Source organism: Mastacembelus armatus, chromosome 22, assembly GCF_900324485.2.
Source record: "Mastacembelus armatus chromosome 22, fMasArm1.2, whole genome shotgun sequence".
Lineage (NCBI taxonomy): Eukaryota > Metazoa > Chordata > Actinopteri > Synbranchiformes > Mastacembelidae > Mastacembelus > Mastacembelus armatus.
Window position 1 is genome coordinate 12,739,706 of NC_046654.1, and position 14,362 is coordinate 12,754,067.

The 14,362-nt window shown below is 41.6% G+C and overlaps 1 protein-coding gene across 4 annotated transcripts in view; it reads right to left on the reverse strand.

The window, feature by feature from the left end:
* LOC113128909 (pleckstrin homology domain-containing family G member 3-like) overlaps positions 1-14,362 on the reverse strand; it is a 30,195-nt gene that overhangs the window by 11,522 nt on the left and 4,311 nt on the right. For all 4 annotated transcript variants that reach the window (XM_026304535.1, XM_026304539.1, XM_026304548.1 and 1 more), the window contains exons 2-4: positions 13,411-13,478; positions 2,608-3,146; positions 76-176 (exon numbers count right to left, since the gene is read on the reverse strand). In XM_026304535.1, coding sequence (XP_026160320.1) covers positions 76-176; positions 2,608-3,146; positions 13,411-13,478 — 708 coding nt within the window. The remainder of the gene's footprint in view (positions 1-75; positions 177-2,607; positions 3,147-13,410; positions 13,479-14,362) is intronic.

Sequence of the window (14,362 nt, forward strand, 5' to 3'; positions counted from 1 at the left end):
GTAATTACACCCGTTAAAAGCTAAACTCCTAGATTAAAGGATTTACTATGCTCATCAGTTGATTCCACACCTTACCTGTTGAACTCATAGATGTCTTCTATATTTCCAAACAGGGCACACACTTGTTCTGGCCGTATGGGAAGGTTTCTCATATCAATGATGTGAGCCAAATAGTCCTGGAAAGACAGTAGAGAGATGAAATTACATTGATATGTCATTGGTGACATAGTAAGTCAGTTGTGTCTTACGGGCAGATTCCTGACAGTAGAGGGAGCATGCAATCATTTTTCTGCTTGTGTCCTCCTCATAACCTGTGACGAGTGATCTGTTTTCACAGGACATTAGATTTGTTTGTAGTTTTTAGTTATGTCATTACATCTATATATCTTTCAAGCCTTTATGTGTTTAATAATAAATCAACATATTTGGGATGTGATGATTTAAGGATCCTTTTAAGGATTTGTTCCATTGACTAAAGGCCAGTAGGACTAGTCTAGAAGGGACTAGAAGGGAATCTCTTGTGCCCAGACTAGAAACAGCAACACAGTGTTCCCTCCCAGGACTCAACTCCCCCTGGACCTCAGGAGTATTCTGTAACAGATATAAATATCTAAAAACACAACAGCCAGATGTGCCAACACCTGGGTGATTACCCTCTCTCAGTCAATTACACTCATGTCACACACAAACTACTCCAAACAAGAAGAGCAGAAAGTTGACGACAGACAAACACGCACACATGTAGCCGCTATATAAAGAGCACCAGTAAACAGCTTGTACACATAGCCAGCTCCCAGGCCATGTGGTGCAAACACACTTGGCAGGCCTGTTAGGCAGCCCAGCACGAAAGTACAGTCATCACTACAACTACAACTACAGCCTGTGCAGTCAGAGCAATACAGTCTCTGTCAGCAGGGCGCCTCATAGTCTCCTATAGAAAAATACACCATTAGTTTTACACCATATACATGTGACCTTTATCGTATATGTATGGATCACTCTCTCTACGATGCTATAAACTTTTCTTTACTAAAGAATAAACACGCATGTTTAAATGGACCAACTGGGAAAGTTTTTTTTCTACATGCAATAAACACTGTACACATTCTTGTTTAAACAGTTCTTCTGGGTGTGTTTGTGCCAGGTGTTGGGGAAGTATTCAGACATGCAAAACCAGCTGCTGTCCAAACTGTTTTTCAAGGATATGCAGTTAAGAGAGATTTGAGAGTGAGTGGATAAAGGCAGAGTGGACAACAGCTGCTTGTGAGTTCAGTGTCAATCAAGTGGAAGCTTTGAATTAAGTTTACTGGGGAAACAATGCCAAAATGAAGGAATAGTTTTACACATCTCTGTCAGATTCAAGGCTCGGTGTGAAATTAAAATGAGCTGCATGGAATCACAGTGAACGAAGCCATACGGTAAGTAATCATGAGAGGATAGAGGATACATCTGCACAGGACTGTGTTCCCACACTGTAGCCTATGGAAAAACCAATTGCTGCCCTTTCATCTGTGTTTTTTTCTCCAGTTGGTGCAAAGATGGAGGTGTTTGTGTTGGCCTGGACAGACTGGGAGCTCAGGCTGGATCTTGCCGCAGGGCCTGTACGACTGAGAACAGACCATGCAGGGTCACTGAGCCTGTCAATTCAGATAGTTCTAAGTCCTGTAAGTGTTTGTCAGGACCAAGTATTAGTTATTCAAGCTGTGGCAACGGCAGCTCTATGAGATGCCAGCACAGTTAGACGTAAGTTGAGGAAATGCGCTAGCTGGTTTACTTCCAGTCAGTCCCTCCATCCAGCCTCATGTGTTGAAGACATTACCATTAGCGCAGTACACACTGTTTGACAGCAGAACGCTCTTGTTTCTATGCAAGGTCATGCAAGACTGATGTCCAGGGAGGTTTCTCTGCCTGGAAGTTGTTCTCAGACTACAAAGGTAGAAAAAGTGTTGAGAAGTAAGTGGTGTATTGAGTGGTAAAATCAGATAGGAGTGCTCATTCCATTCTTCACATCTCAGAGGTTCCCACTGTCCTTGACTTATATCATAGAACTCAAAACTCCTGCATGAAAGACCTGCGCCGCACCGTTTGAACTCCAGATATGGGAAGAGTTGATAATCCAGGGCTACCTTCTAGAAACCTTTGCTTCCATGCAAATACACAATAGTTTATACAAAACTCTATGACCAGATCTACCACTGCAAAGCCAGCTCTATGAACTAGAAATTTATAAACAAAGCACACAATTGCCAGATGTAAGACAGGCACTTTTGTCAACACACTGATTTGTTTAGACAGCAGGAAATCAGAATGGATCCTGGTAATGAAAAGAAAAAGAAAAATCCAGTGGCTGTTTGACAAGCCCCAGAGTAATGTGTGGCCACATGCAGCTCTGTGGAACATAGCAGACATTATTTGCTTTCTAATGCCGTTGAGCCCAGTTCCTCATTTTCAGTTCCTGGCTGGACAAAATTGACTAAATCACCTCTAAATAGCGCTGCAGACATGATGTCAGCTGAATATTAATCCAAGTCAAACACGTCCTCCAAATACACAGAAAACTGATTTACTGTCTATAATATCAACAGTTAGCTCACAGCATATACTTACCTCAACGATGCTGCGCAGGTCCTTCACATACATGCGCTCTGTCTCAATGATCTCCATGACAACACGGTCCACATATGTCAGCTTTGGGTTGGGCGCCATGGTGTCCGTGACGACAGGTGATGTGGTGTTGTGAGGTAATTCACAGCTGACCTTCCTGGTGGAGCTGGAGTTGTTGCTGTTCCATTGGTTGCAGATTCTGGGCTCCAGCCGTTCCTGCCAGCAGCCACTGGACCCTCTGAGGATCGGACTCTGGTGTCCAGCCTGCTCACCGCTGCCTTCAGCTGGGCTCAGCTCCAGATCTATGTCCTCCTCACTTGGTATGGGTGGGGTGGTGGAGGAAGGAAGGGCAATGGTGCTCCCAAAAAGACTGTGACTATCACGGGATGAGCCAGAGGACAGGGTGGACACCAGGCTCACTGGACGCTCACGCTCTCCATCCAGTGGCTCCACACATAGTTGGCTGTAACAGTGTGGGCCCAGGTCAATGTTTGCCTGGTCATGTTCTCTAGTGGAGAGGGGCGAGGACAACTGAGGAGATTCTGGGACAGACAAAAACAACACAGAGACAGAAAGTGAAACAGTGTAGTGGAGATTAAGGTCAATTTGGACATCCAGCTGGCTTTGACATCCAGAGGAACTACAAACTCAGCATGGCCACCGTTCACGGCTTGATAGGGTGAGTGTTTTATTATGCATAGAATACATTTTGGGTTGAGCATCACTTCAAAATAAACCTTTTTTGTGTCATTTCTTTACTTTATTTATTAGAGAAAAGTTAATCTTGCCTAAATCTTTCCAGGCAATGTCATCATCATATTTATATAACTGCATAGCTACCAGCTTTAACTGTTGCCTGCTGTGCAGCTGCACTACACAATTAAGTTATTAACCTGAGTAACAAAGTTAAAAGCCCCAATAGTAAACAGCAGCACTACACATCTGTGATATTTACCTAGTGAATAAAAATGCCAATTATATTTTATCCTAGTCATCAAGGAGCTTTTTTCTTTACAATTTAAATCCAATGTTAACTGGTGCTACTTTCGATGGTACTTACCCAAGTTTTCTTTTGAATTGTTTTAAAAGTGATGTTCACTCTCACAGGTGAGTAAATAATATCAAGATTATGAATGCATTGGGACAATGCCTAGAGACAGCTTCAAATAAATATTTTTGTAGCTACATTGCTCAGCTCAGAGATCCGTGTTTCTTCCTCCAGGCTGAGACGCCGTGCAATGGTTTACAATAAAAAGTCTCTGTCAAATCATTACTGACATAGCAACACTCCATATTCTACAGAAAACAAAACTATTTCCTCTTGTTCTCCTGACTGCTGAAGGCTGACCATTAGAAAAACAGAGAAGGGGAAAATTAATGAGAAGAAAAAAAAATGGGAAAGGGGAGGGGGAGCTTTGTTTATATATCTACATTGAGCTAGGTCTTAATTTAACAGAAATGGAATCCATATTCAGTTTCACATCCTTCCTGGCCAGATGGGGAATTTTCCTCACAAATGTTTCCTAAATACATATCTGAAGTCATGGCAGTGTGAGAATGGGGCACTGAGTGACCAATGTGCAGAGAGCACCATTGCCTTAAATATTTAGAGGGCTAAGGGGTCAAACTCATTTTGTCAAGCTGAAGAAATTGAGTAATTTGACTTCAGACTAATAAATTTTAAACCTACAAGGCACAAACTATTATTAAGCAAAACATTAAATGAAATGACTCAAGGAAGTGACTTTGGAGTGGTGATAAGAGAGCAGAATTTGGTGTTGATAGCCTACCTATGTAGCTTATGCCATTAGCCTGAAATGCACACTCTTACACCAGTCCTGACAAGCTTAAAGATGTGTAGATGTGTATACCTGGTAATCAGCCTACAGCTCCTAACACAGCTACCACTGAATTGATTGAATATTGACAGGTGGATCATAGAACATTTATTGGAATAAATCAGTTTCAAGAGCACAAATATTTCACATGAGCAAAGGAGGTGCCCTCAATTAGTGATTGTTAGTAATTAGTAGTGAAATCCTAAGTGTGACAGACAGCTGTATGATGGGCTTCACAGAGAGAACCAAACTGCCTTTCAACCTATTCACTCACTCACTCACACACACGCACACACACACACGTTTTCATTTTTTGTGGGCATTTTATATTGGTTTGCATTCATTTCCACCAGACTTACCCTAATTTTAACCGCAGCCAATACTTGCCTAACCCTAACCCCACCCTAACCGTAAACCAAGTTGTCACCCTAAAATTTAGTGATTTACATGGTTGGGACCACAAGGAAGGCCGAGTCCCCCACAATGTCTAGTGTAAACAGGTGTCGGTCCCCACAGCCTGAGTAATACCAGGCACAGACACACACCTCCTGGCATTCACAAACTTTCCATGAGTCAGTACTGGGCTCGACCAGGTTTTGTTCACATTGCACGACTTGCTCCACCGTCCACACCGAGCTTTCCAAACAACACAGTTCCCATGCAAATCCTCACTGGAAGGAACACGAGCTAGAAGCAGATGCTGACCACTAGAGAAAACTCTGTTTACGCTCCGTGACAAATCACAGGGTTGGGTGGTGTAAGGGGAGTGTAGTGGGAAGCTATTACACTCACTACGAATTAGAACGAGGCATCCGCTTCCTTTGCTGTGTATGCCATTACTTTTGGTTTTGAGCTTTGCCGTCTCTGACATGTGAAACTCCCTTCCTTCTTCCTTCTTGTCCTCCCACCCAATATAACAGTATAATAAAGCTGCTGTGCTGCAAGCTGCAGTCAATGCCAAGTTAAAGTGGAAAAGAAGGAACAGCACAATGTAAGGACAGCCCAAAATCAACACCATGCTTGCACAGTTAACAGTTCTCGCTCTGTGGGTGTATAAAATTGCTTTGAACCATTACTGCTATCTCTGTATGCACATCGAAAATGCAAAAACAAGACAAACATGACTGACCTCTACTTCAGTGAACATCTTAAACTTGAGTGCACACTTGATTCCAGCTTTGCTCCCACTATAGCTTTGACTTTGACCACTTCAGAAACAGTTCCACTGGCACGCTTTATCTGTGGTTGATACCACACACCACATGTTAGGGAGGAAAACAGTGCCTGTGGACCACTCACTAGCTTTGTTGAAATAGGCCATGCAGAGGAATGCAAATGACCAACAGGCAGCTATGTGATAAGCCATGCGCCTGGTCCTATGTGATGATGCAGTGCAAAGTGTTTCCATTCTGACTGTTGCTTTGGACAAAGATGAACTGTGATCTGCAGAGTAGTCCCCCTGATCTTCGTCAAACATTTACAAAGCACTATTTGCATCTTTGCCACTGTAGAAGCAGTCTTCTTCTCAATATACGTAATGAGCAACCATCATACATCATATGGTCTTGCTCAGTGCCACAGAATCGCTTCAGCCACTGCAAACATTTATCACCAAAGTCTGAGGGATTTCTCAGCACAGTGGCAAGACCTTGCCCATTATTGTGGATCTGGAAGAGTGTACAGCATCTGGTGTCAAATATAGTCTTTTCAAAGCTCACAGTGTTAACGGGCATTGCATTGATGGCTGCTGATATGAAAATGACCATACATTAAAAAAAAAAAAAAACCTAAATATCTTGTCATAGTCAAGCAGTTTTAATTTCAGCAATAGATTAAAGATAAGCACAGCTCCTTGAGAACAATTTGTTACCATTAACCCAATCCTTAAAGGCCAAATGTCTGTGATTTTTGCGACAACAGGAGAAAAAGGACTATTAAAAAAAACATAAAGCACATACATTTCTGAAATTCTTAAATTGTCTGTTAAAACTGTTCTTATAACTGATAACTTCTTTCAACATGTGAGGGAAGAAATATCAGGAAAATGCACAGAACAATACACAGATCACAAGCTGTGACAGCAGCTAAATAATGTACAGCATGAAGGTCATATAGGGAAATAATCCATCCATCCATTATCTATACTCACATATTCCTCTTTAGGGTCACCAGTCCATCACAGGGCCACATAGAGACAAACAACCTCACACACTCACACTCACTCCTATGGGCAATTTAGAGTCACCAATCAACCTGACATACATGTCATGCAGCAGTGCTAACCACTCATCCACCGTGCTGTCTGGGGAAATAATGTCTTCATATTATGTTTTTAACTTAGCAGAATCCTGCTGGCCTGTATTTTGTAAGAATTTCTATTTATTCACAAGCTACTTCCATTCATCTAAACAGCTCTGTCGACCGAGCTGTTAAATCACACCTTACACAGAATAGTTGTGGAGATGGTTTTGTACAGTTAAGTATAGAGTCTAGAACTAAACTTCCATTCAAGCCCAGTCATGGACTTTTATATTCACACCACATTTTCACAAAGTATACTAGTAAAACAAAATACAACAGTCTCCTTTGTTTCAGGACTAAGTCAATATAGTTGTTACCTCCCAAATCTAACCATTAACTAAGTCAAGGCTGGAGAGACAGTAAAGTATTTGGACTACATTTCAGAAAACCCCTTCATCTCAATAATAGCAGTTTTTTAAAGTCACAGAAACTATGATCCATAATGGATTACTGTACATTAAACCACTGCTCGTATGCATCTGACCAAATTAGTGATGTTGCTGCTGAAAGACATTATCGCCAAACTGCTCAGTGTAATTCTCTGAATTCCAGGATTTTAAGCCGAGGTTAACACTGACAGACAATGGGGCAACAAGCCTGACCTTCCCCTTTTTTTTTTGTTGCTTCCCTGACTTCAAATCCCCTGGACAGTGGCTCGCATTAACACAGTGCACCTGAAATCAAGTAGCCATGTAAAATTAGACTAAATGCAGTCATTGTGAATGCTACAAAAAAAGCTAAAAGCTAAATAAAACAGCAAACAGTGAGTTCCCTGTCTCAGTGCCTTTACTCTGTGATAAAAACAGTGTGTGTGAGAGGTATGACAGGTAAGACACTTCAGTCTGCTTCATCTCTGAAAGCAGACAGGACACTCACTCACCGAGGGGCTCATTGACTCATCAGTCTAGAACTAATAATGTAACATTTACACCTGTTTTCATTCCAGTCTGAGCACATCAGATAGTTAACAATGCAGACAGTTCATAAACTCTTCCACCTCTGACATCATGGTTATATAAATGACAGGCAGTTCCTAATAAGGTGGTGCAAGTAAGTACCACAGCACCTGGTTATTAATTTTTCTAAAAGAATACAGCCACATGTACAACAGAGACCATATCTATCTGTCTGAAGTTGATGATAGATGGGACATGAAGCATTCCTCTGCACAAAAAATTTTCTGGCTTGTGTAAAAACATTTTTTCATGCTTGGTCAACATCTAAGAAACAGTCACCAGGCATGATCTGGCACATATCAATAAATCATTTGTTTTTTCAGCTCAATATTACCACATTCCCTAAAAACAAGATAAGCCACGGCATGCAGCTATGATATTACTTGTTGGTTGCAAAATCCTGTGATGACAGGACTTCAGCATTTTAACATCAGATCATGCAAACCAACCTCAATGCAGATAACCATGCAAATTCTCCCCAGGACAGGAGTTTTCTAATGACTGAAACCGCCCTGTCTCCGTACCTTGACTTATCAAAATTCCTTTTTGCACAATCGACAGGATGGAAAAATAAAGTTCTTTGGATACAGGCTGTTGCATAACACAATGTCTATTTGTCCTGGTGTTAGGAAACAAACAAGGGTAATAACATTAATCAAAAATTATAGTGCAGGTTCCAAACAACACAATGGAAAATGTTACAAGCATCAACTACACATAATAATGCCTGTAATGTTGTATTAATAAAATTTCTAGAGCTCAAAGTTATTAAAAAAAAAGTAGTATTTATTGTAATTCTTTAATGTTCAAATTTGTCAGTCCTCTCGTACCTTAAATAGCGATGACGTTCATCCACCAGAGGAAGATGTGTGAAAGACTAAGGTGTCAAAGTCCAGGGTGATTTCCAAATCACTTTTTTCCTAGATACTCTCTATTCCCTCCTGCTGACTGTTGATATGATGAATGATGAGTCTGCTCTACACAAGAAGAGCTGTTTCCCCAAAGAGACACACCTCTGACATGACTATTTCTGTTGAATTTACTAGAAGCCCCAACTCAATCTTCATTTTAAATTTGCCTGAAAGATTTTAAAAAGAACCAAGTGTTCGTGTTAATGCTCCCCTCTGCTACTTTGTCTGGTTTGCGCCTATTGTTTTCTAAGCAAATCAGAGCCAATGAACTAGCCTGTGCGATGAGCATGCAAATACTTATCCTAAGGCTGCAGGAATACTTAAAATCAGAGAATGACTTTTCTTTACTTTAAACCTGCAAAAATGATACCAGACAACAGAAGCTACTCTAAAGCACCTTGGCTCCTCTAACTATTTGCTGCCTGAGGCAAAACTGTCATTTGCATCAGCATTTTTCTGAGCAAAGAAAACAAACAGTAATAGTATGAGTGACAGCAGTGTGGACAGAACATCCTACAGGAAAGAAACAAGTCCCTGCCTGTCAGGAACCTTCACACAGCCGCTCCTGCCTGATTCATAATGACTCATGAATCAAATGGTGCTGAATCTCAGCGGACAATGAATCACACCTCAAGTCACCTTGTGATATTCCTCCAGACATGAGCTTGATCATACTCGCAACTGCATGATCAGTAATGATAAATCTGTGAATGCCTAGTTTCACTAGAAAGAAGCATGTAGCATTCTGTAGATTTTCCTAACCAACCAATCACTTCTGATCATTTCTTTTTGTCTTGGCTGAAGTTAAATTAAAGTTAACTTGCCTATTTAGGTTCTAGGTTTCTCAAAATAAAGTTCACTAGCAGAAGTTCCAATTCGTTTAATTGTACAAGAGAGCTTTTAAAATTATAGATAGATGTAGAAGCACATTGATGTCATGACAGCAGCTAATTATAAAGCATGTTAGAGTTTGACTTAGTAAAGCTCCATTTTTGGATATATTCAAATAATCCTTACCTAGTTTATGTTAAAAAGAGTTAGCAACTTTCTCCCATATTAAGGCATGTTGCAAAGGGGAAAATCCTAGGTCCTAACTGGCTGATTAGTGTGTTTACTCTTACAGAGGGAAGAGGGAACTGTGTTTTGCACATCTTAATAAACCTGTTTCACCCCTCAAGATCCATTCTCGACTTCCTTCTTCGACACCCTTCCACCATTCAACCCCACCCCCTGTGGTTCTTGGGAGACAGGGAAGTAGCCTTGTGTTGATCCCCTTGGGAAAAACCCCTCCCCACCTGGCAACGGTGAATGGCTGCACCTCAGGAGGGCAGAAGACACAAGCATAAAAGGTGCCTCCAAGGATTAGGCCTCGAGACCTCACAGACCATTATCAAACAGCATGAACCAGGACACTGGTGATTAGACTGAGGGCCAGGATTGATTTCTTTTTGCCTAATGAAGGGAAGAATTTAGGTCACTTTACTGGTTTTCTGTTTCTCCTTTACATGTACAACATTGCTTGATTTATACCTGTGTCTGAACACACAAGGATTTTTAATGCTGTATTAATTATTAACTTGAAGGTCAGTAAATAAACCATAGTGGGCAGACACACATGCAAAATGAAACCTGCATGCCACACTGACAGTCAAGGCCAAAATGGTGTGCTACTAAGTTCTAGGGGAATTCTGGTGTCTAAACTGAAACTAACACATTGATATGTACTTGAAAAATGTCAATCATTTACAGAGTGTGATTAAACATCAAGATATTTTTCAGTTTTTAGATTCATGAAAGGATTGTGTAAAACAATGTACCTGTATGCAGGACTATTATGAAATGTTATTTCAATTTCCCAGAAAAGCTAATATGGCATTATTTACCTTATAATATACATCAATAAAAAATGTGATGTGAGGACATGACATGTTTCAGAGAAGCAAGTTGCTCAAAGTACCAAAAGGACAAAACACCTCAAAAAGCTCAGATTTAATCCTATAAACCTCCCCCTGTGCTTGGCCCAGGCTCTCAAAGGATCCAGCTGTGCCAGCTGACCTCAGTATGTAAGCATGTGATGATCCACTTAGGAAATTCCTCCATCAACAAGCCCCTTCACCCCCCTACCCCAAGTGCTCTTCAGGCAAAAGCAACAAAGCAAGTCCTGGATCTATTCAAACCTCCCATTTCCTCTGGACAACACACCCCATCTGGGCCCAGAGGCATATGTCCACTGTAAACGTCACCACCAGTTTAACAGTCTACAACCAAACTGTCGTCCTGTTAGCACCTCTCTGCAGCATCCACATGGGCTGGTGACAGGACAGCTGTGTGAAGTGTGTCAGGGAGAAGGTCAGCGGAGGAAAACTTCTTCTACTTCACATCAAGCTGTTTACCACATGCTGCATTATAAAAGGTGTGGTGTTGCTTTCTCTGTACCATGGGTATTAACAGTTATTGTACACAAAAGTCAAATGAGGAATTGGCCGGTTTGCTCATTTTGACACTTCTGCATTTTGCTAAACGCAGAATAAATGTTTCTGTCATTTCATAACAAATAAACTCAGTCAGTAATTACAGGAACTATCATTTATAAACACATTATTGTGCCTTCAACATCACAGCTGCAGTGACACTAAAACATCTTAATGTGTCCCTGACAACGTCAATTGAATGCTACAGAGGAAGAGATGAGAAGCAGAGTGATAAAGAGTTTTATGGATTCAAATGAGTTTCAGAGAGGCCAGGGAACAGGAACACCTGAAGCAGAGAGCCTGTAACTAACGTGGGTAAACTAGTAGAAGGGCTCCATAGGAGGAATGCTGTTGCACAATGCTGTAAAATCATTCACATTGAAATGAATTCTTTTGTGAAGAGTTCAAGAGCTTGGGCCAAACAATGGAATTAAATACAGCAATGGCATAGTGGCAACAATAGGAAGGTGTTACAATTGTACAGGAAAAGGGGCAGTCTCAGTGAGTGTCAGTGCCTGACTTCAATTGTTGTTTCCAGAGTTGCTGCAGGCTCACCTGAGGCTGTCTGAGATTAATGCTATAGGCAATTAAGCATAGACAGGGGTACAGTCCAGAAGCTTCAGTAACAAGCAAAATCAGAGATGCAACCACCCCTACTATGTGCACAACCCTATGCCCACTGGTCTGGAAGAACTGCAGTGAATGGTGCTGATCCATCTGTCCCCCCAGAACTCCTTTAAAGCTGTATATTCTGCACACACAGCCACATTCCTGCCCGGGACAAAGTAGGTCAGAGGGAACCCTTATCTTTGACAGAGCTGCTTTATGCTGCCTGGGGTCTGTTGATGCGTGGTCATTGGATTGACAGCCTAGACATTGATTTTATTTTCTAAGTTTTCCAAGAATAGTGTCACTGGGTGCAGCAAGTTAAGCAAAGCAGTCCAGCATGTTTGCCTGTTTTTTGTTTTTTTTAACAAGTTGGGATATATTTTCTAAGTGGGACACAAGGATTGCAATCATGCTTGTTCACATTCCAACGCAGTGATGAACGCTTAACTTTTGTGGAAATTGTGAGGGGGGTCTTATATACCACCTCCTCACCAAGCTTGTCTGGAAAAATAATTGAAAGTGCAGAACAATGACTTTGAGTTCCTTCAACAAGTGAACAAAACCATCTGGGGAGACTGAAGCAGAGATTTTACTTCATATTGGTTTTCTCTAATAGTGCCTGGTGCCATCCAAAGTCTACCAAGCTCCTTTTCATTTCAAAGTCCTTTGACCCTTCAGAGGAATTTGAAATGGATGGTAACCACAACCTTTTTATTGTTTACCTTGACCAGACAGGGGGCTTCTTTTCACCACGAACATTCCTCTTGCCTGTTAACCACATGCAATCATCACCTCACACAGACAGTACATTACCAGCTGCCCTGCCCCTTAATTACCATCCATCCATCCACAGCAGGAAAGCCAGGTCAGTCACACTAACGCTAACTGGTCTAACAAATAAATGAGTCTGAAATGTTTCAGCTGCAAGTGGGTGTTCTATCACACTGAGGTGATTTCATACGAGACCGATGAGCTCCAAAACCAGCTGTGAGAACATGTAGCCATTGCAGAGTGGCCTTTTGAGGAAACAGACAAATTTTCATGAGGGCGGCACACGTCTCTCTGAGCCAAAAGCCTCTTCTGGCCAGCATTGAACTAAAAGGACAGGCGTAGAGGAAAAAGGGAACCATTGACACATCAGTATTGTTCAGCCAAAGTGGAAGGCCAGCGCCAAATGTGTTCAGTAGAGAGGATAGGAGGTGCGGGGGCGGTTGGGGGGTTGAGGGACAGAGCAGGCAAACAGATACAAAGAGGCCCTGTGTCAGTGCTGTGGCTCTGCAACTGAAGATAATGAACACTAAAATAATATGTAATTCGAGTGGCCCCTCAGTATACACGGTCAGCACCACTGGCTAGACTAACCATTTTGGCTGTCAGTGATTCTGACACATTCGAGTTGGATGTGCAAGTGTTCAAAGGTTTCAGCTGTATGAAGGGGGCTGGCTCCACAGCCACAAAAGAGTCTCTCTGCCAGTCGGGACTGTAGGAGGGAAGTTCATTGCTCTCCAGGCTCTGCCTCTCAAAGCCTCCATATTTCCTCTATTCTTCCATTCCCAGCATTTTTCCATTCACCTCTGCGGTACTTCAGTGTTACATTAATACACCATCCTGGGTAACCAGATATACCAGTAGGAATAAACTGACTCCACATATTTTAAGACTTGTCAATTCATAGGCAGAAAATACCAGAAAATGGGTAATGTAATGGCACTGGTCTTACCTTCCCCCATTGGGCCCTGGTAGAGAGCAGAATGGGACCCCTCTGGCATGGCACTCAGGCCTCTGGATCTGGGAAAGAAAAACATAAAGAGTCAAACAGAACCGAGACACTTTATGTCAGGTCCGAATACAGCATGGCATGGTTTTGTCGTTCTTGATGGGTTTTTATTTTAAAAACACATTTGGCTCTTTTTGACATACGCGTCTGCTCTTTTCTTTGCTGGCCTGACTCAGTGAAGTGAAACAAGCTAATCAGGTCTCGCATAAAAGAGAAATTCCCATTCCCATTCTGCTGTTCTGTGTTGGCTCATGCCACCCACTTGGTAATGTATAGTGGAGCTCTGGTTGATGTAATGGTGACATGGTGATATGAGCTCATACTAAACAGTAGAGAAAGGAAAGGAGGGGGTTAGAATAACAACGGTCTAACATAACAAAAAGTGCACACTGAAGAGATGTAGCAATAAATACTTTAGGATTTGAGAACCTCTATGACTCTCACTGGAACTGTATAAATATTGCTCAAGCATCTCTAATTGAAAAGTACTTCAAACAGCAACTCGCTTTATAAAAAGAAGGGTCACAAACACAAACAAGAATGCGCGTTACATCAAATTAATACAAAATAAAACAGGCTAGCTGACCACAAAAAATACATTTTTTATAAACCTGCCTTGTTATATAAATGTGTTAAGTGTTAATAATTCGATGCCACATCAAAACAAGTCTCTCATTATTGGTGTAACTGTCCAGTGAGATTATATGTTCACCCCTGGTGACATGTATTTCTCTGATCCCTCATGCCAGGTTGTGGTGCTGTTAATGATGAGGTGTGTCCCCTCTGAGCCACTGTGCTGCCGGTCTCTTATATTACTGCTTCCCTGGCTCCTTACAGCAAATTAACATGGAAGACTGCGATTCCTGGTGAGTCTCAGGCCTTTTAATGATCACAT